Raw genomic sequence first — 26,035 nt, 5'->3', positions numbered from 1 at the left:
ATAGGGCATGAGAAAACAATGGTTGTAAAATTAGGAGAACTCCCAAGGTTTTCTGTAAGAATGTTAAAGCAAAGAGGATAACTGGGGAAAGATTAGAGCTCATTAGGGGCCAAGAAAGCAGTCTGTGGAACCAGAGGACATTGGTAGATTTTTAAACAAGTATGTCACTTGTGTCTTCCTTTGGGAGAAGGTAGAAGTAGATACAAAATTCAAGGAAAGGGACTCAAGAGTTTCTTGAGCTCTTCTTTCTCCATGGATTTCCATTATCCATCCGTTTCCCTGGCGGTCTTTCTCTCTTCAGGACTCCATCTCCACCCATTGGTTGCTCCTTTGTCCTCACCCCCTGTGTTCAGGATATTTACCACCTTTTCCAGTTCTAAAGAAGGGTCACTCACTGGACCTGAAATGTTAACTCTGCTTTCTCTTCAAAGATGCCGCCAGTCCTGCTGAGTTTCTCCTCCAATTGTGTTTTGTCTTAGATTTTCAGCATTTAGAGTTCCTTGTTTAATTTTACGCCAGAAACAATGCTATTGAAGTGTTGAAGGAATGCATGTTAAATGATAAGTGAGCCAAGGTACCATCTTGAATAAGGGCCTCAAAGCAGCATTAAAGAAAATAGTTTTGGTTCATATGAACAGTATCCTGAGATGGTGTAAAGAGGAAGTTAATGTCATTGGGAAGTGATGGAAAAATAGTAGGCAGTCTTGAAGAAAGCAGTGCAGGGAGTATGCATTTAGAAAAATTCTTTATCCTTTAGAGTATCTTTATAAAAACAAACATGCAAAATTGATAACCAAGGCTGGCTGTGCTCCTGGTACAAGTCTCCTTCACTCCCACTTCCAGCACCGACTTTTGTCTCTGTCCCCCTCCAGGTCCAACCCCAGTCCCCTTGAATGGTGCATGTGCAGCTGATGTTACTGGACACAGATGTTAAGTATCACTGCTGCATGTGCTTCCTGTGGCTTAGCCTATAGCGGCCAGCTGATGTCACAGGCCATGTTTGCACATACATAGTGGGCATTCCACACAGTCTCGAAAAGAAAATAGCACTGAGTGACTGCAGAAAGTTGCTAGAAAGAAAACCAATGACAGCTGTTCCAGTTAAACAAGGAGCTTCAAAGTGGAGCCGAGGAGGTTTTTTTACGAAGGTTGGAGTATATGTAATGTTATTGTTGGGAGTAAATAGGGTTGAATCTTTAGTTCTGATACTTGTAATAAGACTGTTTCAAATAATTCTTATAGATTGCAGTATAGTTTGTGGATAATAAACTTTGATCTTTTCTTAGGAATACATCAGCTGCTTGTATATGTGGTCAGTATTTGACTACCGTGGTAAACAATTAAAAACAATATTGGTCTATCAAGCCAAATTTCACTCTGGGATCTGACCTGTCCAGTATTACCATCAGTTGGGAATCATAACAAACAAATTTGCAAGTCATTGTCAATCTCTTCAATTCTGCATACAAGAAACTATGCAGAGTCTTAGCACCTCGTGCCTTTGTCTGCTCCTCCCCCCATTGATCTCTGAAAGTAGTTTGGAAAAGCAGCAAAATTTTTTTTAAAAAGCTTCCTTCCTCCACATCATCTATCTTGCACATTTACCAACTGCCACACTTCACACACTACTGGTTGCACACTGACCTTGGAATTTGCCAAAACAAAACTGGAAATAAATCCTGCACATCAGATTCAACTACTCAAGGACTTGTGGTTGAGAATTGGCTTGTTTAGTCATGTGAAAACCATGGCCGAAACTCTCATCCCTCCAACAACTGTAATGTTCGTTAGTTTGTTCTTGTCCAGGATCTCCTGTTTCATTAACTGCTTAACCTTCCCTGGCATTTACAGATTTGGGCACAAACAGCTGCAGGTCGGTCTCCTCTTGCAACCATTATAAATTGGACCATTTAACATGTATTGTCTCCCAAACATTTCTTGCTTTCTGGATTGACTTTCATTTGCCTTGCCTCCTATTCCCACTAATCTGTTTGTCATGAACATTTTTACAATTATCTTCACTGTTTACTGCATTTGAAAGAGGCAAGTCATCAGCAAATTTCACAACTACACATGCATGTGTGTTTATGGTTTACTGGGCAGAGGGTGTTGCTGGAAGCTGTGTAATGTAAACAACGTTACAGTATTAGGTGTGTGAGCTCATGGAATGATGAATAGCATTTCTGGATAGGGAACCCAAGATTGTTTTGAATTTACAGTATTAGGTGTGTGAGCTCATGGAATGATGAATAGCATTTCTGGATAGGGAACCCAAGATTGTTTTGAATTTACAGTATTAGGTGTGTGAGCTCATGGAATGATGAATAGCATTTCTGGATAGGGAACCCAAGATTGTTTTGAATTTACAGTATTAGGTGTGTGAGCTCATGGAATGATGAATAGCATTTCTGGATAGGGAACCCAAGATTGTTTTGAATTCTTGTGAACAGACTGCCTACTAGTCTGTTTTGCATACCTGTGATGTGAGCACATTCGATTTCAGGACAGTGAATATAACAACTGAGACTAAAATATTTTTAGTTTAAACAGTGAAGATCATAGCTTTTTGAGTAACATTTTCTCTTGGCTCATTACAGCAGTTGTTTAAATTCTGCTTAGTGCTGGACTGAGTAAACTCTGGTGCATCACAGTTTGATAACCCTTGGGATACTCTTCTTTGTAACCAATATCAACTTTGAAAGTACAGGCCCTGTCCAGTCTCAAGGTAGTTTGTCTTGAAGAGAGTGCTATGCACGAGACAGTCTGAAAAGAGGAAGAATTGTTCCACTTAACAAGTGATACTGTTAACTTGTTAATTAAGACTACCTTGGGTACGTTGACACGGTAAGAATAACCACAGAAAGACACGATCATTGGTTATTTGGTTTACCTATTTTAACTTTGTACTTCTGAATGATTTTAAAGATCGAGCCTTATTAGTGTGTTAGTGAGAATTCAAGTTTCAGGTCTCTGATGTAACAGCATCAAAGCAATCTGACACAGGGTAAACTCCTCTGCTAATTTAAACCCGTCACAAAAGCTCACTTCGTGCCATAATCAGTTAAATTTCGAGAGGTAAAGAACTGTCCCAGATTTTGCTATTTAAAGTAAAGATTAACAATTAAGTCCAACAGAGAACATTAAAAACACTATTTACAGTTCCTTTCTCTTAAACTTATCTTTTACCTTCCACTCTACAATATTGGTCCAACAAAATAAAAATCCCGTTTCAACACCGGTCAGCTTTGTCAATCTTTGCTCTGTCATCTCTTCTTCAGTTTTCTGCTGCACAACTTCTTTTATGGACAGGTACCTTTCAGAGAGCTATTTGGCTAGCAGCCTGTACTTGTTGGTTTTCTTGGCAGTTCTTCCCCTAACTGTTCAAAATGTCTGGTTTGATACCCCAAAAAATTGGATTATTTGATTGGGTTGATGTTACCAAAGCTCTACATTCAGATTCAATTGGATTTTTGTATCTGGGGCATAATTGAAACTGACCGAATTGGAATTTGTTTTGTTCCATGGCAATGCAATTCCAGCTATTTGTTTCAACCATATGTTACCTAGTTCAGCACTCTGTGCTTTCGGTCAGTCCTTGCTAGCTTACCCTCTCTCTTAAAGGTACAGTACATGCCTTCACCTTCATAACAAATAAAAATGAACACGAGCATGAGTTTGAACTTTACGTGTGTTCTCAACATTCAAAGAAAGATGAAGTACTCAAAAATTGAAGTGTACACTGTAGCAGAACTGATATAAATTGGTACTTTAAATGTTACATTATCCTTTTAAGACAGCATTTGTTGATCTGAGTGAGTTACGGAATTGCCTATCTTTGTCCTCTCAACATTACAGAACCCAAAACAACTTTTTTTGTTTCAGGGAGAAATTCAAACTGAAAGAGCGCGAGGAGATATGGCAAAAAATTGAGAATCTGGCCCAACACAATCCTCAGGTATGACATCACTAATCCTTAACCCCTCCTCCCTATCACCCCACTGATTGGTAAGTGAATAATCTGGAGTGCTAACGTGTCGGTTGTATTTGCAGGTGTTGTTTTAATGTGTGGTTGGAGTGCTTTTCTCACAAGGAGTATTGTAGGATTAGTATCTGAAATACAAAAAACTTTGTTTTAACTGGCTAAAATGACGTGCCTGAAATACTGGAAGTTTACTGTATTATTGCAGTGTCCGAGTAGTCAGTTGAGGGTGTGAGTGAGAAGGTTCTCTGCTGGTAAGTTTTATTAAAGGCAAAGTTGCAATATTATTTAAGTGATTTATGCTGTAAATAAAGTGTGCATACTCCCTGCATAGTGTTTCTGTTAGTGTGTTTTTACATGGATTATGTGAACCTCTTGATCAGCCAGAATATTCCTGTTTTCATAGGTGCCAGTTAATAAAAAGCTTGCTGTACTATCACTAAAAAAAATTAATACTAGACAAGCTAGTGTCTAGTTTGACATGATAGTGGGGACAGTAGCGTTTGGTTCCTGAGCACAGAGCTTGACCACTCATTGGGCTCATGCATTGGGTCTAGTTGCATCCACATGGTTTGCCATCTTTCCACCTTGGTAGCTTAGTCATGTGTTTTGCTTTTGTTTGGCCTTGGTTGCCTTGGGGCCACTTCCTGCTGTTCTCCTGTGGGAGGCTGGGCCCCTGCACATCTTCATCCCCACTCCATCTCGGCTTGGTGGCATTGGAAGACCAGCCAGGGCCCGTCAGACAATGAACAGCATTGGAGGAGGTGCAGAATCTGTACAGAGTGACAGTGTAAAGCTATCAGGTCAACGCTGAAGTGAGGGCACTGGTAGCGGCAAGAAAGGAAACGCGTTGTCGGGAATGATGTCTGATGGCAGCAACTAGAGGAGCATAGAGCATATTCAGTAAACTTATTCTGTAATCCAGAAAGCACCAGAATGTGATGACATTGTGCTTTTCACTATGTAGGAAGTTTCAGAGGGCAAACCAGTATTGCACTTCCAATGAGTATTTAGCAAGGTACCACACAAGAGGTTAAGTCATAAGAGTCAAGGTGTTGGAAGTAGTATATTGGTGTGAATAGAAAAATGGCTAATGGAGAGGAAACAGTGAGTGGAGATACGGGGGATTTTTTTCTGGTTGTTGGTCTGTAACGAGTGGGATTCTACTGGGACCAGTGCTGGGACCACTACTGTTAATATATGTTAGTGACTTGGAAGAAGGAAGTGGATGTAGCCAAATTTACACATGAGACATGAGCCGAGGACAAAAATCTCAGAATGCAGACAGGATTCGGGCATGTGGAAGATTTTATTCCTATTCAAGTGATCACTGGTTTATGCAGGGAGAGGGATAGATTCACCTTGGATCTGGCCTCTGACGTGAGGATGCAGTTTTCCATCAACCTTCAGCTTAGATTGGAAGAGAGACCAATGATGCTGTGGCTTTAACAGTGAAATACAATATTTTTATACATTTTATGTTACAACGTGGTCACTGTACCTTTCCCCTTCTATATATTCAGTGCTGTGAAACACCTAATCAATAATGGGCACTCCTGTGGACAGCCCTAGGTTTCCATGATCTTGTGATGTTTAACAGACATTGTAATCTCCAGGCCTTGATCCTTCTATTCATCCTGTTAATTCACATTCCAAAATTACTGGCTGTACACTTAGATTGCTTACAGTGTGGAAACTGGCCCTTTGACCCAACAAGTCCACACCGACCCTCCGAAGAGCAACGCACCCAGACCCATTCCCCGAAATTTACCCCTTCACCTAACACTATGGGCAGTTTAACATGGCCAATGCACCTAACCTGCGCATTTTTGGACTGTGGGAGGAAAGGAAACCGGAGCACCTGGAGGAAACCCACGCAGACACTGGGAGAATATGTAAACTCCACACAGACAGTTTCCTGAGGTGGGAATTGAACCCAGGTCTCTGGCGCTGTGAGGCAGCAGTGCTAACCACTGTGCCACCGTGCCGCCCAAACATCCTTCAAACATGTCCCAGACTTGCTTATCTCAGGACTGCTTGAATTCTGTTGCCCATTGTATTGCTTTGTTATCTCTAACAAATTCTATTACTCCTTCTGTACTTTCCCCATTGTCCTAATTATGTAAAAAAATACAAAAAGATATCTGGTTCTAGTTATTATAATATTCGTAATATTAATTTCTATTATGAAGTTAGTTATATATAAGGATTTATAATTACCTCTACTGTTAACACTCTTCAGCCTAATAAGTTACAAGCGATCTATTTCTTCCAGGATATGCTGGGCGAAATGAACTGATTTTTGCATCCACGTTTGAATCTTTTTATCCTCTAATGGTTTTTAGTTATCAGTGTATCTTGTTGTGTCCAGTCGGTTCTGCTATAATGTGTGTTTCTTCAACGTGAAGTGGGCTTTAACGTGATTCAAGAATTTTGAATGTCATTTGTAGAATGTGAACTGTCCTTACCTGTATTGGTTATAACACAATTCTGGCCCCATTAGTTTAGTTTAAGCGGCATGGCTATTGTGCAATTTTCTTATAACATGAGATTGCACTAGAACAGAACTGAGTTATATTAAAACTGACTGTACTTGTAACTATAATTACATTGGAATCTATCTGTGATTATTGTAAAAATTCTTTAATTAGAATCTATTTCTTAATATTGTGACTACATTTTTTGAAAAACTGTTAACTACAAAATACTCTTAGCTGTTGTTTTCAGTCCAGTATGATGAGTTTAAGCTGACTGTCTTGTGGACTGAGATTTATTGTGCTTATTTGACTGATTCTTTTTTCCTAATGGGACAACATCCTTTCATTAATGAGGTTAGAATCAATCACTTGTAGTTTAATGAATTTGTTTAACCCTTCAGATTTTTACTGGCCATAGTCTCATTAGTTCATCTGTGTTTGTTACAAATCTTCAGGAGGCTGTCTGTTTTTGGACACTTCTTATCAATGCTGTCTCTATCAACACTCCTTGCAGATACTTTAGTGTAATGTTCCCACTTGCCTCGGAATAATCCCTTCTCAAAGGTACCATTGTTTCACTTAAATGCTGGAGTAGGCTTTTAATCGGTTTGTCCAGCATTTTGTGTCTCAAATATGGGCACCTCCAATGCCATGAAAAACAGAAAGTTAGCACACAGGTAATTGGGAAGGTGAATGGGATATTGGCCCTTATTTCACGAGGGTTAAATTATGAGAGTAGGAACATCTTGATGCAATTGTATAAGATGCTGATGAGATCATATCTGGAATACTGAAGAGTTTTGGTCCTAATTTAAGAAAAGATATCATTTTATTGAAGACAGTTTGGAGAAGAGCCATTAGGATGGTGCTAATTTAAGATTGAGATGAGGAATTTCTTCTGAGGGTTCAGTATCTTTGGAGTTTCTTGCCACAGAGAAATGTGGGGACTTTGTTTGTCTCATCAAGAAATATACACAGATCAAGGGCTACAGTGAAAGGGTAGGAAAATGGGCATGAGAAATGGCAGATCAGCCGAGATCCTGAATAGTGGAGCAGGCTCGAGGGACGAACATACCTGTTGCTTGTAGTCTTATGGGATAGTCTAGAGCGTACAGATTGATCTAAAAGTCAGTTTCTGCCTGTGCAGAGTGAGGGAGGACAGGGTTAAGCAGTGAGATTTGACAGATCAGGTTGCCCAAAACTAGAACTAATCCAGGACAACTGGCTTCTGCCACTGTTCCACGCTCAGTTGGGCAGCGATGTGCAGGTATGAATTTGAGCCTTCGTGGTCCTAATTTCTTTAAATTTCATTTTTGGGACACTGATGCTTTGAAGGCTAGTGTACATTTCCTCTCCTGTAACTTTCCTTGACGATGAGCCACCAGCTTGAACTGCTGCAGTACACATGGTATAGGTACATCAGTGTTAGAAAGGGAGTTCCAGTATTTTGAGGGAGGTGAAGATAAAGCAGAGTTCTTGCTTCCAATAACTATCTAGTGATTTAACAGTAACAGCTTGTTTTTATAAAGCATCTTTGACGGGCGGCACGGTGGCACAGTGGTTAGCACTGCTGCCTCACAGCGCCAGAGACTTGGGTTCAATTCCCGCCTCAGGCAACTGACTGTGTGGAGTCTGCACGTTCTCCCCGTGTCTGCGTGGGTTTCCTCCGGGTGCTCCGGTTTCCTCCCACAGTCCAAAGATGTGCAGGTCAGGTGAATCAGCCATGCTAAATTGCCCGTAGTGTTAAGTAAGGGGTGAATGTAGGGGTATGGGTGGGTTGCGCTTCGGCGGGTTGGTGTGGACTTGTTGGGCCGAAGAGCCTGTTTCCACACTGTAAGTAATCTAATCTAATCTATAAATATTCAAAGATGCTTCGGAAGAGCAAAATTCCATGCAATTTTACATAAAGAATTGTCAGGGCGGGTGACCAAAAACTTGGTTCAAGAAGCGGATTTTCACTTCAAGGAGGAAATGAATAGAGACAGAGGTGTTTAGGGGGAATTCCAGAGATTAGGATTTAGGCACTTAAAGGCATTCCTTTAGTGTTGAAGTGATTTAACATAGGAACATTAAAAAGACAGGAATTAAATGAGAGCTGATTATTTCTGGATTTGAAGCTTTGGCAGATTGCAAAGATGAGGAGAGAACATAGAGCTATTTGAAAGCAATTCAATATTTTAAGATTAAAGTATTGACTAATTGCGAATTAGTACAGATGAAGAGTTTGGGACTTTACTGCAGGTTTGGCATGGACAGCAGAGGATTTGGCTTATGTCAAAATTATGGATGGTAGAAGTTAGCAGTTGACATTGTGAAGTCTAGAGACAATAGCAGCAAGGATGAGGATTTCAATAGCAGATAGCTGCAACAGGAATGAAAATATTATTAAGATGAAAATAGTTTTAGTTTAGTGATGGTCAAAGCTCACCTGAGGTTAAAGATGGCACCAAGACTGCAATAATCTCGTTGAGTCCCAAGCAGTTCCCTGAGGAGAAAGACGGAGTCCTTTGCAAGGGAATACAGTTTGCAGTTAAAATGAAAGGCAACGTCTTCAGGTAATTCCAAACAGACAATTTGGAGATTTGAGAGATGGAGGTGCGATAGAGCTATCACTCATGAGGTGACAGAGGATCAGTATATATGTTAGAAATAAGTGGGGCCTTAGGATGAACCCTTGGATTACACCAGAGTTAGTCTTCTGAAAGAGAAAAAAAAGCATTGCAGATGACTCTCTGGCTGCAGTTCATCAGATAAGAATGGAACCTGGTGGTGCAGTCCCACCAAGCTGGCAGTTGCCACAAGTAATGTTAGAGGGTGGTGTGGTCAACTGATTTGCTTTCAACCAAATAACGGCGTGAGGTATTTTATCTTTGCCACAGTGCCATAGTGACTTTGAGAGCAGTTTGGTATTGTGGCTGTGCAGAATGAAAGAATTAAAACATAGAGCTCTTAGAAAAATGAGAACGGACTTGGGAAGCAGCATGTCCTTTGGAATAGAAAGAAAGATTGAGATTGGCCTGAGAACAGGGATTAAGGGTTTTTTTTTGTCTTGTTTTGAGAGGGGTGATGACAGCAGGTTGGAAGTAGGTGGTGGAAAGGTATGTCTAAGGGGAGATATATTATTAATCATTAACATGTGGACCAGAAAAGGAGGTTAGGCAATCTTTCTTTCATTGGGAACAAGGTTGAGAGAGGAGGAGGTGGGCCTTCTGTATTACATGAGCTTGGAGAACCGAGATGGAAAGTAAACCTGAGAAGGAAACCACCTCAGGAAAGGGCTTCAGGTAAGTTTTCTCTGAGCTGTCAGGAGGAAGGAAAGTAACAGCGGCAGCTTGTTGGATGGTTCCATTCATAGTGAAAAAGAAAGCCACAAGCTTGTCAAACTTGATGACCGTTAAGAAAAATGGACAGTGTATTTCAAGAGAAATCTGTAGTAAAAACAAGATGTCAGTCATCCTGGAACCAGCCTGATTCTTGAAATGGTAGGACTGAGGTGTGACAAGGGAGTGGGTTGGTTCAGACTATGTTTACTGGGAGTTCAGAAGAATGAGGGGGTGATCTCAAAAACCTATTAAAGTTTTTAACTGGTCGAGACAGGGCAAATGCAGGAAGAATGTTCCTGAGGACTGTTACAAAGTTGAATAGAGAAATTGAGTGGAGTAGATTGGGAGGCAGGAAGTTAGAAAATTTGGTGTTTGTAAAATGGGGAAAGCATTACATGGTCCCTTTAAAAGATCATGTGCTATTTCATTGCTTAGCAACTTAAAATGGACATCTGCGAGCAGCAGCTTGAAAGTTTAAAAGTACTCAGAGCACTCAAATTTGAACAGCTTTGTATTGAAAAGCTGTACAGTTAGTGGAGCAAGCAGCAGGTTTTTAACCAAGATAGTAGTCATTGGAATTCAGCCAATTTTGCGCAGGTGCTTCGATACCAAAAAACCTGTTAAATTTAGGTTTGATGGTTTTGACAATGTAGGACCAATTCTATTGTAAGAAATATTAATATGTCATCACGGGTATAAAAGAAGGGGGGTAGTTGGATAAAGACCTCCAGAGCAAGCTGCTATCTGTCAGAGATAATGGATGTCAGCACTTTCGCTGTCGTGCTCTCTTCTCCTTTACTTGAATCGCTGACTCACTCAGCTTCCTCTATGTCATAGAGAAAGCACTTCCTAAATAACAATGCTACCAACAACAGAAGGCATTCCCGACTGCTAGAATGAGATAAATTAATTGTTATTTGTTGATTTTAAAGTGAGTGTCAGGGATTTACTTTATTTTACAACTAGGAGTTTCTGAAAAGCAGGTTACACCGCTTGTCTCTCTCTTTTTACAGATTATGGGGCAAGATGCTCGTCTTTGGGTGTTTTAGGTCTCCAAGGGAGTCAATCTGACCAAGGACTTCAGAACTAAGGGTCACTGTCATTCATTTATCCTCTGATGAGGAGGAATTTCTTCACCCAGAGTGGCGAGACTCTGGAATTCTCTGCAACCGAAAGCAGTTGAGGCCAAAGCATTGAGTGTTTTCAAGAAGGAATTAGATATAGCTGTTAAGGTTGAAGACGTCAGAGGGTATGGGAGAGAAAGTGGGGAACAAAGTCCTGAGTTGGATGAAAATGCCTGGCTATATTCAATGGTGGAGTAGACTCAAAAGGCCAAATTGTTTCCTTCTCCAATTTGCCATCTTTCTATAAGAGAGCAGTTTTTCCAAGTGTTTGCAGAATCCAGTGGTCTGTTGTGTTGTCCAGTTAGACCTTGTTGTGAAAAGGTTGTTTTCTTAAAAAAAAATTCTTAGGGATATGGTCAGTAGTCATTGCTCATCCCAAATAATCATGTAATTCTGGTCGTGAACTGTGTCGTGTGCTCGTAAACTATACTGTTGGACAGGAATTTCCAGGATTTTGTCCCAGCAGCCACAAAGAAACATCAATATATTTTCAAGTCAAGTATGGCTTAGAGAAGAACATGCAGAAGATGCTTCCATGTACTTGCTGTCCTTATCGTTTTGGGCTGCAGTGGATATGTTTGAAAGATGCTCTGGAATGGGCATCACAATATGATTGAGGTTTCAATAAATGACTTGGATTCAGCAGGTATTTTGCATCTGCCTTCATTACAGAAGGCAGTATCCCAGAGATCACTTTAAATCAGGAATGAACATAGGCAAGAACTGAAGAAAATTACAATCACTGGGCAATCAGTACTGACCAAATTGGTGGAGCTACAGTCTAAAAAGTTCCTGAGTCCCGGTAGACTTCATTATAGTGTCTTAAGAGTGATTAGTGTAATAATTGATTTTCCAGAATTGCCTAGATTCAAAGAAGGTTCCAATAGAAATGGAAAATAGTGCAGGTTTATTCACTTATTCAAGAGGACCTTATTCAGTAAGAAACTGTTGTTAAAGTCATTATAGCAGGGCACTTGGAGTTCAGATTAGTCAAGAAGTGTCAGCGTGGTTTAGTGAAAGAGAAACTTTAACCAGTTTATTAGTCCTTTTGAGGATACATAGTGCTTCAGATAAAGAGACTGATATGCATGTACTGCATTTGTGTTTCCAGAAGGTGCATGGTAAGGCACAGTGTCGAAGGTTATTATGGAACACTAAAGGTTTACGGTGTTGGGAGAAACCTATTGCCATGGATAAAAGATTGGCTAGTTCATGGGAAATAGAGTAGCTTTAATTGGGCATTTATTAATTGTCAAGATGTGATGTGTTTACCCTCTGAATCCATGCTGGGGCCTTAGCTTTGTAAAACTTGTGATTCTGTTCGCCGAGCTGGGAATTTGTGTTGCAGATGTTTCGTCCCCTGTCTAGGTGACATCCTCAGTGCTTGGGAGCCTCCTGTGAAGCGCAATGGACCGAGGACATGCCACAACCCAAAGGACTAGCCAAACTACCGTACATCAAGAGCATTTCCGAACTGACAGCCAGACTACTGCAACCACTAGGACTCATAACAGCACATAAACCAACAGCCACTCTCAGACAACAACTCACCAGAACGAAGGACCCAATACCCAGCGTGAGCAAAACCAATGTCGTATACAAAATCCCATGCAAGGACTGTACAAAACACTACATAGGACAAACAGGCAGACAGCTAACGATCCGCATCAATGAACACCAACTAGCCACGAAACAACATGACCAGCTATCCTTAGTAACCACACACGCAGATGACAAGCAACATGAATTCGACTGGGACAACACTACTATTATAGGACAAGCCAAACAGAGAACAGCCAGGGAATTCCTAGAAAAATGGCACTCATCCACAGATTCAATCAATAAGCACATCAACCTGGACCCAATATACCGGCCACTGCATCGGACAGCTGGAACTGACAACTGGAAGTGGCAGATTCAAACCACTACAAATGCCGGAGGAAAGATCACAGAAGCGCTTCACAGGAGGCTCCCAAGCACTGAGGATGTCACCTAGACAGGGGACGAAACGTCTACAACACAAACTCCCAGCTCGGCGAACAGAACCACAACAACGAGCACCCGAGCTACAAATCTTTTCACAAACTTTGTATAACTTATCTAAGTATGTTAGATCAAGGGTTGGAGTGTGTACAGTTGCTGAATTTGCTGATGACACCAAGATAGAAAGTAAATTGTGAAGCGGACCGGCATCTCCAAATCATGAAGAGGACCTGAGAAGACTACAAAGGAATATGGATGGTTAAAGTGAATGGGCATAGATCTGACAAATGGAGTATGATGTGGCAAATGTGGAAGTGGTTGACTTAAGGGAAGGTTGTACAGGCCAGCTAGTATGCGCTGCAGAAAGGTGGTCTGATTAAAACTTAAAATCCTGAGGGAGTTTGGAACTGATGCATTTTGATCACTTCCAAATTGACTTTCAGGTTTTTTTGTTTGAGAAACCTTCACAGAACTGACCTCTTTCCACCTGTGATTGTGTTGAAATCCAAATCCAAAGTGAGACATACAGCATCGGAAGATGGTGAATATAGAAATAGTGTTTATTCTTTGTGAATTGAGAACTAGGGCTCATTCTAAATAAGTGATTGCTTGTTTAAATGTTCTTCCTTATGAGGGTCTAGGTGGGATATTCTTCGGTGGGACGGTGTGGACTCTTGTCGAATGGTCTGCTTCCATACTGTAGGGATTCGATGGCCACAGTCCTGGATTGGGTCTCAAACAACGAAGAGACAGAATACAGGACAAGAAAGCTTAGTGGCACAATGTAAAGATGACAATTTCTCTCTCCGTGTCAGCAAAACGAAGGAGCTGGTCATTGACTTTAGGAAGCAGATGAGAGGACACACCTTTCTGTATCAATGGTGTTGAGGTGGAGATGGCGAGAACTTTCCTAGGAATAAAGATCACTAACAATCTATCATAGAGTCCCACAGCACGGAGACAAGCCCTTTGGCCCAAACTGGTCCATGCTGACCAAAATGTCTATCCACACGAACCGCATTTCCCTGCACTTGTCCATGTCCTTCTAATCTTTTCCTATCCATGTATTTGTCCAAATGCATTTCAAATGTTGTTAATGTACCCACCTCAACCACTTCCGCTGGCAGCTCATCCCATATGTGTACCACCCTCTGTGTAAAAAACCAAAATTGCACCTCCGGTTCCCTTTTATTCTTTCTCATCTAATCTTAAACTGATGCCATCTAGTCCTCGGTTCCCCAACACTGGGAAAAAGACTGAGTGCGTTCACATTATGCATGCCTCTCATGATCTTACACACCTCTGAGGTTCCCCCCTCAGTCTCCTACGCTCTAAAGAAGAGTCATAGTTTGTCTAGCCTCTCCCTATGACTCAGACCATTGAGTCCAGGCAACATCTTCGTAAATTTCTTATGCACTCCTTCCAGTTTAATAACATCCTTCCTGTAGCAAGGTGACCAAAATTGAATACAGCCTCACCAATGTCCTGGACAACAGCAAAGTAACTTCCCAGCTTCTATACTCTATGCCCTGACTGATGAAGGCCAGTGTGCCAAAAGTTGCCTTCACTGCCCTGTCAACCTGTGACTCCACTTTCAGAGAACTGTGAACCTGAGCTCCAAGATCCCTCTGTTCCACTACACACTTTAAGGCCCTACCATTCACCATGAAACTCCTACCTTGATTTGACTGTACAAAGTGTAAGACCTCACACTTGCATATATTAAATTCCATTTGCCATTTCTCTGCCCTCTTCCCCAGTTGGTTATGGTCCTGCAATTTCTGACAACCTTCCTCACTGTCCACAATACCGCCTATTTTAGTATCATCGGTCAACTTACTAATTATGCCTTGGACATTCTCATCCAAATCATTGATAGATAACAAACTGTAATGGGCCCAGCACCGACCCTGAAGCACTCCACTAGTCATGGGTTCCAGTCTGACAAGGATCCTTTCGTTGTTATCCTCTGCTTTCTACTGTCAAGCCAATTTTGTTATCAATTTGCCATCTAGCCCTGGATTCCATGCAGCCTACCATGTGGAACCTTATCAAAGGCTATACTAAAATCCATATAGATTATGTCTACCGCCCTGCCCTCATCAACCTCCCTGGTCACTTCATCAAATCTCTAACAAATTTGTGAGGCATGATCTCTCACTCTCAAAGCCATGCTGACTGCTCCTAATCAAACCCTGCCTTTCCAAATGCATATGTATCTGATCAGAACCTTCTCAAGTAACTTACCCACCACAGATGTTAGGCTGACTGGTCTGTAGGTACCAGGCTTTTCTGTACAGCCCTTCTTGAATAAAGGCACAACATTCGCTACCCTCCAGTCTTCTGGGATCTCACCCGTAGCTAATGATGATGCAAAGAATATCAGCCAGTGCCCCCATAATTTCTTCTCTAGCCTCTTGTAGACTGACCAATTCCAGTACATCTCACTAGGAGAGGGCTCTGCCACCATTGGTATCCATTCCATTGACCTCTGATTCAGAAAGCTAAGAGCAAGGGCGGCACGGTGGTTAGCACTGCTGCCTCACAGCACCAGAGACCTGGGTTCAATTCTCGCCTCAGGCGACTGACTGTGTGGAGTTTGCACGTTCTCCCCGTGTCTGCGTGGGTTTCCTCCGGGTGCTCCGGTTTCCTCCCACAGTCCAAAGATGTGCAGATCAGGTGAATTGGCCATGCTAAATTGCCCGTAGTGTTAGGTAAGGGGTAGATGTAGGGGTATGGGTGGGTTGCGCTTCGGCAGGGCGATGTGGACTTGTTGGGCCGAAGGGCCTGTTTCCACACTGTAAGTAATCTAAAAAAAAAAGTTATCTCCATGTCATCAGCCTGAAATCAGACTTTGCCTATGACTCATTGGGGCTAATGCTGAGTTATAGGATTTGTCTCCCAGCCAAGCACCCATGCTCTCTTAGTGGATTTCAGTAACACTACTTTTGAAGTGATCATATCAAAATTGAATTTGGCAATCAGTTTGAAGGTGAGAAGGGGGACAAGTTTTTTAAATTTCAGTGAGGGTAATTACAGTGGTATGAAGGTAATTCTGGCTAAAGTGGACTGTGAAATTAAGTCAAAGCTTAGGCTGCAGCAGTCTCTTGAGATATTTCATAACACTCAGCAAGCATACATTTCGGTGAGAAAGATCCACCATGTAAAGCAGAGAAGTTGAATGTTGTATCAAATTGAAAAAACATGTTTCTGCAGAATTTTAACTCAATAGAGAGGGAGAATAGAAAATTGAGAAATCTCACTAGAAATAGTAAAACAGATGATAGGAGTTTCTAAAAGTCCTCAAAAATTAAGAGTTTCTCTTGGTGCAGGGGTCAGTGTCCAGGGGCATAGATACAAGGTACAGGGCGGGGGATTTGGAGGATGTGAGGAAAATATTTGTCATCCAGAGGGTGATGGGAATAGGAGTTCATTCTGGAACTCATTGTCTATAAAGGTGGTAGAGGCAAAGGCCCTCATAATATTTAAGTAACTCGAGGTTTGCATAAAGATTTGTAGCTCCGGTACCGGTTGCTATAGTTGTTCGCCATGCTGGAGAGTTGATTTGCAGACATTTCGTCCCCTGTCTCAGTGACACCTTCAGTGCTTTTGAGCTTCCTGTGAAGCGCTGCTGTATTGTCTCTTCTGGAACCTATTTGGTTCTGTCCCTACAGCTTCTGGTTCCAATTGTTCGTTGTAGTGGCTGATATATTGGGTCGAGGTCAATGTGTTTGTTGATGGAGCCCATGGATGAGTGACATTTTCTAGAAATTCTCTGGCTGTCCTCTGTTTAGCTTGTCCTGTGATCGTTGTGTTGTCCCAGTCAAATCTGTGGTCCTTGTCATCGGATTTGTGGTAGATGCAAAGACTGGAACAAACAGCCCTCCCACAAGTCCGACCCAAACTCTAGATCAGATATGTGGATGACACTTTTGTAATTATTAAGAGAACAGAGGTTGAGAACACACACCGGATTATCAACACCATGCTCACAGGGATCAGATTTATGAGAGAGGAGGAAACCAACAAATCACCTCCCATTCCTGGATGTGATGGTCGAAAGAATACAGATTGGTCAATGAACTACAAGAATGTACAGAAAAGCCGCACGCACAGACCAGGATCCTAAATGGCAAAAGCAACCACCCCAACACACTAGAAGCTGCATATACACCCTCTTCAAAAGGGCTACAACACACTGCAGCACTCCTGACCTGCAAAGAGAAGAACACCTCTACAGAGTCTTCAAGATTAGATATCCACACAACTTCATCTGCAGATGTCTGGCAGATGCACAACGTGATGACGACCGAACACACTAACCACTCTATCTTAGATTAAAAAAAAGTCTCTGAACTGACAACCAGACTTCTCCGCCCACTCTGATTCATGATGCCCATAAACCGACAGCCACGCTCACCAGGACAAAAGACCCAACGCCCATCATGTGCAAGATGAACGTGGTGTACAAGATTCCATGCAAAGACTGCAGGAAACACTAGATAGGACAAAAAGGCAGACAATGAGCAATCCGCATCCATGAACACCAACAAGCCACTAAACACCACAACCAGTAGTCCTACACACAGATGACAAGGACCACAAATTCAACTTGGACAACACAACGATCACAGGACAGCCAGAGAATTTCTAGAAGAATGTCACCCATCCACAGGCTCCAGCAACAAACACATTGACTTCGGCCTAATATACTGTCCACTATAATGAACAACCGGAAGCAGCAGGAATGAAACCAAATTCCAGAAGATGCTTGATAGCAGTGCTTCAGAGGAGGTTCCAAAGCATTGAAGATGCCCCCTAGACAGGGGACAAAACATCTGCAAATCAACTTCCCAGCTCGGCAAGCATACCCATGTTTACGTAGTATTTAGATTTGCACTTGTGATGCCAAGGACTGGGAAGTGGCATTAGAATAATTTAGGTGGTAGTTTCTGGCCAGCACAGGCTCAATGGGCTGAAGAGTCTTTTTCTGTGTTGTTGCTCTCTAAAACTGAGATATTGAAGTGAGCATTAGTCCTCCGTGTGAGGATTTAAGGAAATAGTCCTGCAGTCTGCCATCACGACAGGAGACACTGATAACACTCCAGTCAAGAAATAGAATAGGAGGAGGAACTCCAAACAATTGCAATCACCAGGCAAAAGGCACTGAAAAACTATTAGATGTCTGACAGGGTCGCAGGAAGTGGTTGATGCATTGGATGTGCTTTTCGAAGATAAACTAGTTGTATCAGATTGGAAAATAACAAATATAACTTTTTTTTTATTATTCAAGAAGGGTGGGGGCAGAAAGCCCAAAACAATATGGTAGTTAGCCTAATTTGTTACAGGCAAATTGCCAGAAGCTATTACTGAAGAGGTTCTAACAGGGCACTTCAAAATTTTAATACCACTGGGCAGAGTCTGCATAGTTTTGTGCAAGGGATTTAATATTTGACTTATTGATTTATTTGAACAAGTAACTAGCAAGATAAAGGAGAACCTGCTGATGGCATACTTTTGATTTCCAAAAGGCATTTGACTTTAGTACCATTGTAAAGGTTACTATTTAAGATGAGTGTGTGTAAGGCTTAACATATTAGCCTGGATAGAGGAGTGGTTAGTCATTGGAAACAGAATAGGCAAGTATCAGTGACAAAGAGACCTAATATTTGGTGATGATACCGAGAGTGCAGGGAGTTTTCACAAGGCTTTAAATAGGTTGAGAGTGCTGGAAAATATGAACTCCTCCACTTTGACAGGAAGAAAAGAACAGCAGTACAGGCAGTTCCCAGACTGCAAAGAGGTTCAATTCTGGAGTCTGTTTACAAGTTAACAAGTCAGAACACAGTGCAGGACAATGGAAAGCAGCTGTTTGTACGTAGGGGAATTCTTGGAACATTTCTCTGTAAAATTATAACCATGCAGGATCACATTCACAAGTGTGAGCGTTTTTAATTCAGACATCCATAAATTGGTATCCTTTTATACGTTATTTAAATGAAAAGAGATTACAGAACTCGGAAGTACAGAGGGATCTGGTAGATGAACCACAAAGCTAGTTTGCAGGTACGGCAGGTGATGAGAGTGACAATAGAATGTTAATGGTCATTGCAAGGACAATGGAATACATCTGTTGTAAGGAATTTATTGCTGCAGGACTTTGCTAAAACTATATCTTGAGTACTATCTCATTTTTGTTGTCCTATTCAAGAGAAATCTATCGCTGCATTTATAAGCTGTTCAGAGAAGATTCACTTCACTAATTTTCATGGTGAAAAGGCAACCTGTGATGAAAGGTGAGACAGATTGGGCCTATGTCTTTGAGTTTAGAAGAGTGAGAGGTGAGGTGATCTTAATAAACAGATAAAACCTTGAGGGGATATGATAGGAAAATAGCGAGGCTACGCTCAGATCAGCTGTGATTTTATACAATTGGTGGGATAGGTAAAATAAAACTCACTTAAAAATGGGAGGTAAGACTCAACCGCTACTCACTTTCCTTTTGTTGGCTTAATCCCACTCCCAAACATTTTACAGCAGGAAACCAATTGGTAGTACAGAGGAACCTCGATTATCCAAACGAAATGAGCGGGCACTATTTCGTTGAGATAAGTAATTATTTGGTTAATTGATTTCCTCTGGGGCTCAGGAGTTTTCTGTAAAATCTGCTTCCCGTTCAGGATACTAGGCAAAAGCACGCTGTGTGTGAGATCCCACCCCCACCCCCGATACATCAAGACTGCTGCTACTTTTGTGGGGTTAAGTCTCCAAATAGTGCACACAAACTTTTGATATGTTCCATCTCTGCCCTGTACAGGACAATGTTGGAGAGATTATCTGGGGAAGGGGGGTTTCGGGTTCACCCCTATGGAGAACTCTAGGGAAAGTGTGAGGGGAGAGCGCGAGGGGGGAGGTCAGCCATTTAGAGATGGTGCCTGGATTGTCCAGGATTGTTCTCAGCAGCATTTCAGTGACTCGTTTTTAATCATTGTACCTGTAAACAAAAGACGCAATCAGGGTTGAAACAGCTGTTTGACGTAATGTTTTTATCGGGACCTTGAGATCCCCTTCGGATAATCCGTTATATGGATAATTGAGGTTCCTCTGTACTCCAGATTTTCCTGTCCTGCTGATCTTTCTTTTCAAACTTGGATGCCCTGGATATCATAGAATCACTACAGTGTGGAAACAGGCCATTAGGCCCAACAAGTCCAAACCTACCCTCCAAAGAGTATTCCATTTAGACCCATTCACCACCCCTATTACTCTACATTTCCCCTGAACACTATGGACAACTTAACATGGTCTGTGGGAGGAAGCCGGAGGACACCCACACAGACACGGGGAGAATGTGCAAACTCCACACAGTCGCCCAAGGCTGGAATCAAACTTGGGTCCCTGGCGCTGAGAGGCAGCAGTGCTACCCATTGAGCCACCATCGATATGTTTGCTATTACTTCAGTTGAGTGCTCACAACTAAATCCAGGCTTCGATATTCATGTTTGTTTTTAACTCTTCCAGGCCAGTGCGTACATTGAGTCATCTGCTGTCAGCCCTGTGTTTTCCATGGAAACAGAGACTCCCACTACAGAGGACATCCAGCTGCTGAAGAAAGCGGTGGAGACTGAGGCTGTTCAGGTAATGTCGCAACTTCAACAATCTAGCAAATAACATGAGAAGTAGGTGATGGTGTCAGGGTAACCCAGAGTCCAGGAATAATGTTCTGGAGGGATGAGTTTGGTTCCCAACATGGCAGTTGGTGAGATTTGAAATCAATGAAATCTGAAATAAAAAGCCGGCTCGATGGTGACCATGTAACCACTGTCATAAAATCCCATCTGATTCACCTCCCCGTAATCCTACTTGTGACTCCAGACCCACAGGAGCAAGAAATGCTCACTAAGCCAGTGTTGCCCACATTCATGAACCAATTAAAAATACAAAAAACACACTGCAGGCTTACATACATGGGCACCCTTTGTCTGCCAGTGGTATGTTTCATTAGCTGGAGGAAAAAGGGATGACACACTATTCCAGCTATTGATGCATGGTGAGGTTTCTGCTGTTTGTTCAACACCACAACAGGCTGCCATTGCACTCTGAGACCAGCCTGTATTTCTGGAGTTGAACTTCAGAGAAGCTAGTGCCCTTGGAGACTGGGAGAATTCTGTCTCCTCTTTATATTTCTGTATTGTTCATTAAAGGTAGATGAGATTCGATTACTTATTGTGGAAACAGGCCCTTCGGCCCAACAAGTCCACACCGATCCTCCGAAAAGCAACCCACACCGACCCATTCCCCTACATTTACTCCTACACCTAACACTACGGGCAATTTAGCCTGGCCAATTCACCTAACCTGCACATTTTTGGACTGTGGGAGGAAACTGGAGCACCTGGAGGAAACCCACGCAGACACAGAGAGAATGTGCAAACTCCACACAAACAGTTCCCTGAGGCGGGAATTGAAACTGAGTCCCCCACAGCAGTGCTAACAGCTGTGCCACCGTGCTGCCCATAGGTATGTAGCATGAACAGTATAGATGCCCTATACCGTTTAATTACTCTACATTATTCTGTTCAGTTGTTGGATCTACAAATTTTGGCCATGCTCCATGTTAAAGTTTGTATATTCCTGTGTGGGATGTAGACATTGCAGGAAAGGTCAGTATTTGTTATCCCCACTGTCTGCCATATCCAAGACAAGTTAAGAGTCCTTCAAGGGCCGTTCGTGAACCCAATGGTTTGTGGGCGGCACAGTGGTTAGCACTGCTGCCTCACAGCACCAGAGACCCGGGTTCAATTCCCGACTCAGGCAACTGACTGTATGGAGTTTGCACATTCTCCCCATGTCTGCGTGGGTTTCCTCCGGGTGCTCCGGTTTCCTCCCACAGTCACAAAGATGTGCAGGTTGGGTGAATTGGTCATGCTAAATTGCCCGTAGTGTTAGGTAAAGGAGTAAATGTAGGGGAATGGGTGGGTTGCGCCTCGGCGGGTAAGTGTGGACTTGTTGGGCCAAAGGGCCTGTTTCCATACTGAAAGTAATCAAATGTTTTTTACAGCAATCAACAATGGTTGTCGTAAGACTAGCTTTTTTAATTCCAGGTTTGTTAATTGAATATTTCCCTGTTGGATTCAAACAGTGTCCCTGGAGGTTCTGGATTACTAATCCAGTGACATGACCACTGTGGCACCACCTCCCCAAAGATGGTTTTTGCCCTTTTGATTGACACTGCAGTATTGACTCACTTTGCTTGAATGCTAGCACACCCTGTACCATCTGGTCCTGGTTAATGCTGATGAAACTGCTATTTCTCCAGGTGAAAGAGAAGATAAAAAAAGAGAAGGCTTTGCTACGCCGAAAGTCAGACCTGCCTCAGGATGTGTACACTATAAAGGCCCTCGAAGCACACAAGCGGCCAGAGGAATACCTCAGCTCGAATCAGGAGGCGCTCTGACGGGCAGTGCCTGCCCTACCCCTGGCCCCCAGTCCCAGGAAGTTCGCAGAGATGCACTCTGTCAGTGTAAAGCATAGAATGAACTGTTGATCAGTGTTTATGTAAAGCTGCATCCATTCTTTTGTTACCTGCTTCTTTTACGTTTTCCCCATTTGTTGTTGTTTCCTGCATCCCTCTACTGTTCCAGTCTGTCAGTTGGATGGGTTTATTTTACTGTTGTGCAAGAAAATCACGTGGACAATAGCAAACATATGATGCCCAGAGACAGCAAGAAAGCAAACTGCTACAAAGGTCTAGAGAAGTAGTTTGCACTGTCCCCTCAATTTGTCTTTAGTCTAAACATGGTCCGCATAGTCCCCACAGTTATTATCTAGCCTAAAGGTGGTTCGCTCTGTACCCTGTGGCTCTGTCTAACCTACGGCCGGTGTGCACTGTCCCCTGTGGCACTGTCTAACTTGGGGTCTGTGTGCTCTGTCCCCTGTGGCACTGTCTAACCTGTGGCCGGTGTGCTCTGTCCCCTGTGGCTCCAGCTAACCTACAGCCAGTGTGCTCTGTCCCCTGTGGCTCCGGCTAACCTACAGCCAGTGTGCTCTGTCCCCTGTGGCACTGTCTAACCTGTGGCCCGTGTGCTCTGTCCCCTGTGGCTCCGGCTAACCTATGGCCGGTGTGCTCTGTCCCCTGTGGTATTGTCTAACCTACAGCCAGTGTGCTCTGTCTAACCTATGGCCGGTGCGCTCTGTCCCCTGTGGCACTGTCTAACCTATGGCCGGTGCGCTCTGTCCCCTGTGGCACTGTCTTGCCTACGGCCGGTGTGCACTCTCCCCTGTGGTATTGTCTAACCTACAGCCAGTGTGCTCTGTCTAACCTACAGCCAGTGTGCACTGTCCCCCTCTGTCTAACCTATGGCCGGTGCGCTCTGTCCCCTGTGGCACTGTCTTGCCTACGGCCAGTGTGCACTCTCCCCTGTGGCACTGTCTAACCTACGGCCGGTGCGCTCTGTCCCCTGTGGCACTGTCTTGCCTACGGCCGGTGTGCTCTGTCCCCGTGGATCTGTCTTGCCTACGGCCAGTGTGCACTCTCCCCTGTGGTATTGTCTAACCTACGGCTGGTGTGCACTGTCCCCTGTGGCTTTGTCTAACCTACGGCCGGTGTGCACTCTCCCCTGTGGCTTTGTCTAACCTACGGCCGATGTGCACTGTCCCCTGTGGCTTTGTCTAACCTACGGCCGGTGTGCACTGTTCACCCTACGGCCGGTGTGTTTTGTCTAACTTATGGCCAGTGTGCACTGTCCCTCGTGGCACAGTCTAACCTACAGCCAGCATGCACTGTCCTCTGTGGTTGTGTCTAACCTAAGGCCGGTGTGCTCTGTCCCCTGTGGCACTGTCTAACCTACGGCCGGTGTGCTCTGTCCCCTGTGGCACTGTCTAACCTACGGCCGGTGTGCTCTGTCCCCTGTGGCACTGTCTAACCTACGGCCGGTGTGCTCTGTACCCTGCTTCTCTCTCTAACCTAAGGCTAGTCTGCAGTGTCCAGTCATCCACCTGACTTTATTGTTGGCTGACTAGACCATTGTTGAGAAATCAATGGTTTTGTTTAGTACAAATCACTGTAAAGGTTTAAAAAGTAGATTTCCAGAAATGGCATCAAGTACCTGTCAGTGCTCTGTATTTTTGCTTCTCTCCTTTTTGTCCCTTTCTGCACTGAACAGTTTAGCCTGATGCTGTGAGATTATTATACAGGTGTCTGCTATTCTCTCATTTCATGCAGTCAAGCTTTTTAGCCACAGAATGTATCACTCTGTCCCTGTGCACTGCAGCACTTGTCAAGATAGCAACTTGAGAAGCGTGGCTGGTATACCCTGTACTCTCCTCGTAGAACCGAAGTCAATTGTTTGTACTTAAGGCCCTCTCTGGTAAAGTTACAGTTGAGACCAATCTGGACAGTTCAACACCATACTCTTCAGTGTTGATACTCCGTGATCAAAATGGTTGAACGGGGTGAATTTCAATTCAGGGTAACTCTTCAGCAAATAATTGGGTCTGTTGCCCTGGAGTTTCTTTCACCCCCTTTATGTGCAGTCAGCAGTTATGTAACATTCAATGAACGATAGACATATTCAGATCACACTGAAACACTTCAGGATATGGCAGTGGTCATCCTTAAAATCTGGCACCAGTATTCCCCATGTTACAGTGCTGATGATCACAGTACCAAGCTAACCCTCTGGCAGCACCTTCACAAAGTGAATTTTGTTTTTTTTTTAAATGTTATTAACTGTGATCATAAGGACTGTAACCCTGATCATTGCAGGTGTGATTTGTTTCTTAAGCTTCTCCTAACTGCTTCCTGCCATGTTCCTTTCTCACCAATGAAAATAAAGCATTTGGTATTATTTGATTTTTTTTCCTATTCACAAAATCATGTCAAAGTATTAAGTGGAGTGACAAAGGCTGTTTTCTTACATACTTTAATATTAAATTCCAGGCTGCAGCAGACGCTGAAGACATATCCAATTGTTGGGCTAATAGACTACCACACATTGGAGGCATGTCATTCAGTATTTTGAGTTTCCCACATTATAACTAGGACAATGGTCATTTATACATTGGTCTGTCGAAATGTGATTTACATAGCTACTGTTTCAGACATAAGCCAATAAAATGGAGAGTCCATTCACCTACAGAGATTAAATGGGAGTTCTGGGTGGGGAGCAAACTAGGGTCTCTCTCAACTCTGGTTTGTATTCAAGTCCCACACTCTTCCCCTCCCACACTGACACTTGCTTTCCACAGCAACAAAAGGTATGAGGCAAGAATGCATCAAGTTAACAAGATGGTGGCTGATGGTAGGTAGTAATGGAAACCTTTTCTGGTTTCTTCCCCATCTCTTCTGTGCCCATGAGATCAGCTTTCAATCCTTTTCAGTAACTTCAACAAACTTACAGCACAAATTAATGATGTTTTACATTACATGGAACATCCAAGCCCAGTTAAAATTAATTCTTTGTGACAATACTGAAACTATGTTTGAATTTATTCAAGGGTGTAGTGTACCACTAGGGTATAGACCACGCTGGCTATGGACTCCATTATTTGTGAGAAATAATTGTATGGTGGGCCGTCTTTACAGTATTCAAATTTCATAAAGTTGTTTTAATACTGCATAAAACCTGTAAATAATATTGCTTTGCCAAATTTCCTTCACTTTGATCTGAAATCCATTGTATGTATTAGTTATAGGAATGTACACTGCCCTAGCTATCACCTAACATTAGTGACTAGCTTCATTGGCACTTTTCTCAGAGTCAGAAAGTTGTGATTTTTAAGAGTCTGCTTAAGTAGAATCGAGACTGAAATTTCATCACAGGCTTATTATGGGAATTGTGTGGAAGTGGAGAGCTGCCAACTTAAAGCTGGGGGGGGGTAGATCTGGGCATCCTCCAAGAAAGTAGAACGCAAGAAGGCAAATGGAATTTCTCCATTTATTGCTGGAAGATAGAGTATAGAAGTATTGCTGCAATTGTTCATGGCATTAGTGAGACTGGTGTCTTGTGTACAATTTGGTCCCCTTATTTGAGGGTTGTAGTTGCATTGGAGGCGGTTCAGAGGAGCTTCTTTAGATTGATTCCAGAGGTGAGAGGTTTCTGGAGTGTAGAAGGGGATCTAATTGAGTTATGCTAGATGCTAAAGGGG

General features: G+C 42.8%; 1 protein-coding gene across 2 annotated transcripts in view; it reads left to right on the top strand.

The window, feature by feature from the left end:
* Positions 1-24,735, top strand: part of ppp2r5d (protein phosphatase 2, regulatory subunit B', delta) — a 145,192-nt gene extending 120,457 nt beyond the window's left edge. For both annotated transcript variants that reach the window (XM_072550680.1, XM_072550681.1), the window contains 3 exons: positions 3,883-3,955; positions 20,408-20,524; positions 22,206-24,735. In XM_072550680.1, the coding sequence (XP_072406781.1) occupies positions 3,883-3,955; positions 20,408-20,524; positions 22,206-22,343 (328 nt within the window). In that variant the 3' untranslated portion in view covers positions 22,344-24,735. The remainder of the gene's footprint in view (positions 1-3,882; positions 3,956-20,407; positions 20,525-22,205) is intronic.
* Positions 24,736-26,035: the final 1,300 nt, after the last annotated feature.

This window comes from Chiloscyllium punctatum, chromosome 3 (genome assembly GCF_047496795.1).
Source record: "Chiloscyllium punctatum isolate Juve2018m chromosome 3, sChiPun1.3, whole genome shotgun sequence".
Lineage (NCBI taxonomy): Eukaryota > Metazoa > Chordata > Chondrichthyes > Orectolobiformes > Hemiscylliidae > Chiloscyllium > Chiloscyllium punctatum.
The sequence above is the reverse complement of the archived record's forward strand: the minus strand, read 5'-3'. Positions and strand labels throughout refer to the sequence as shown.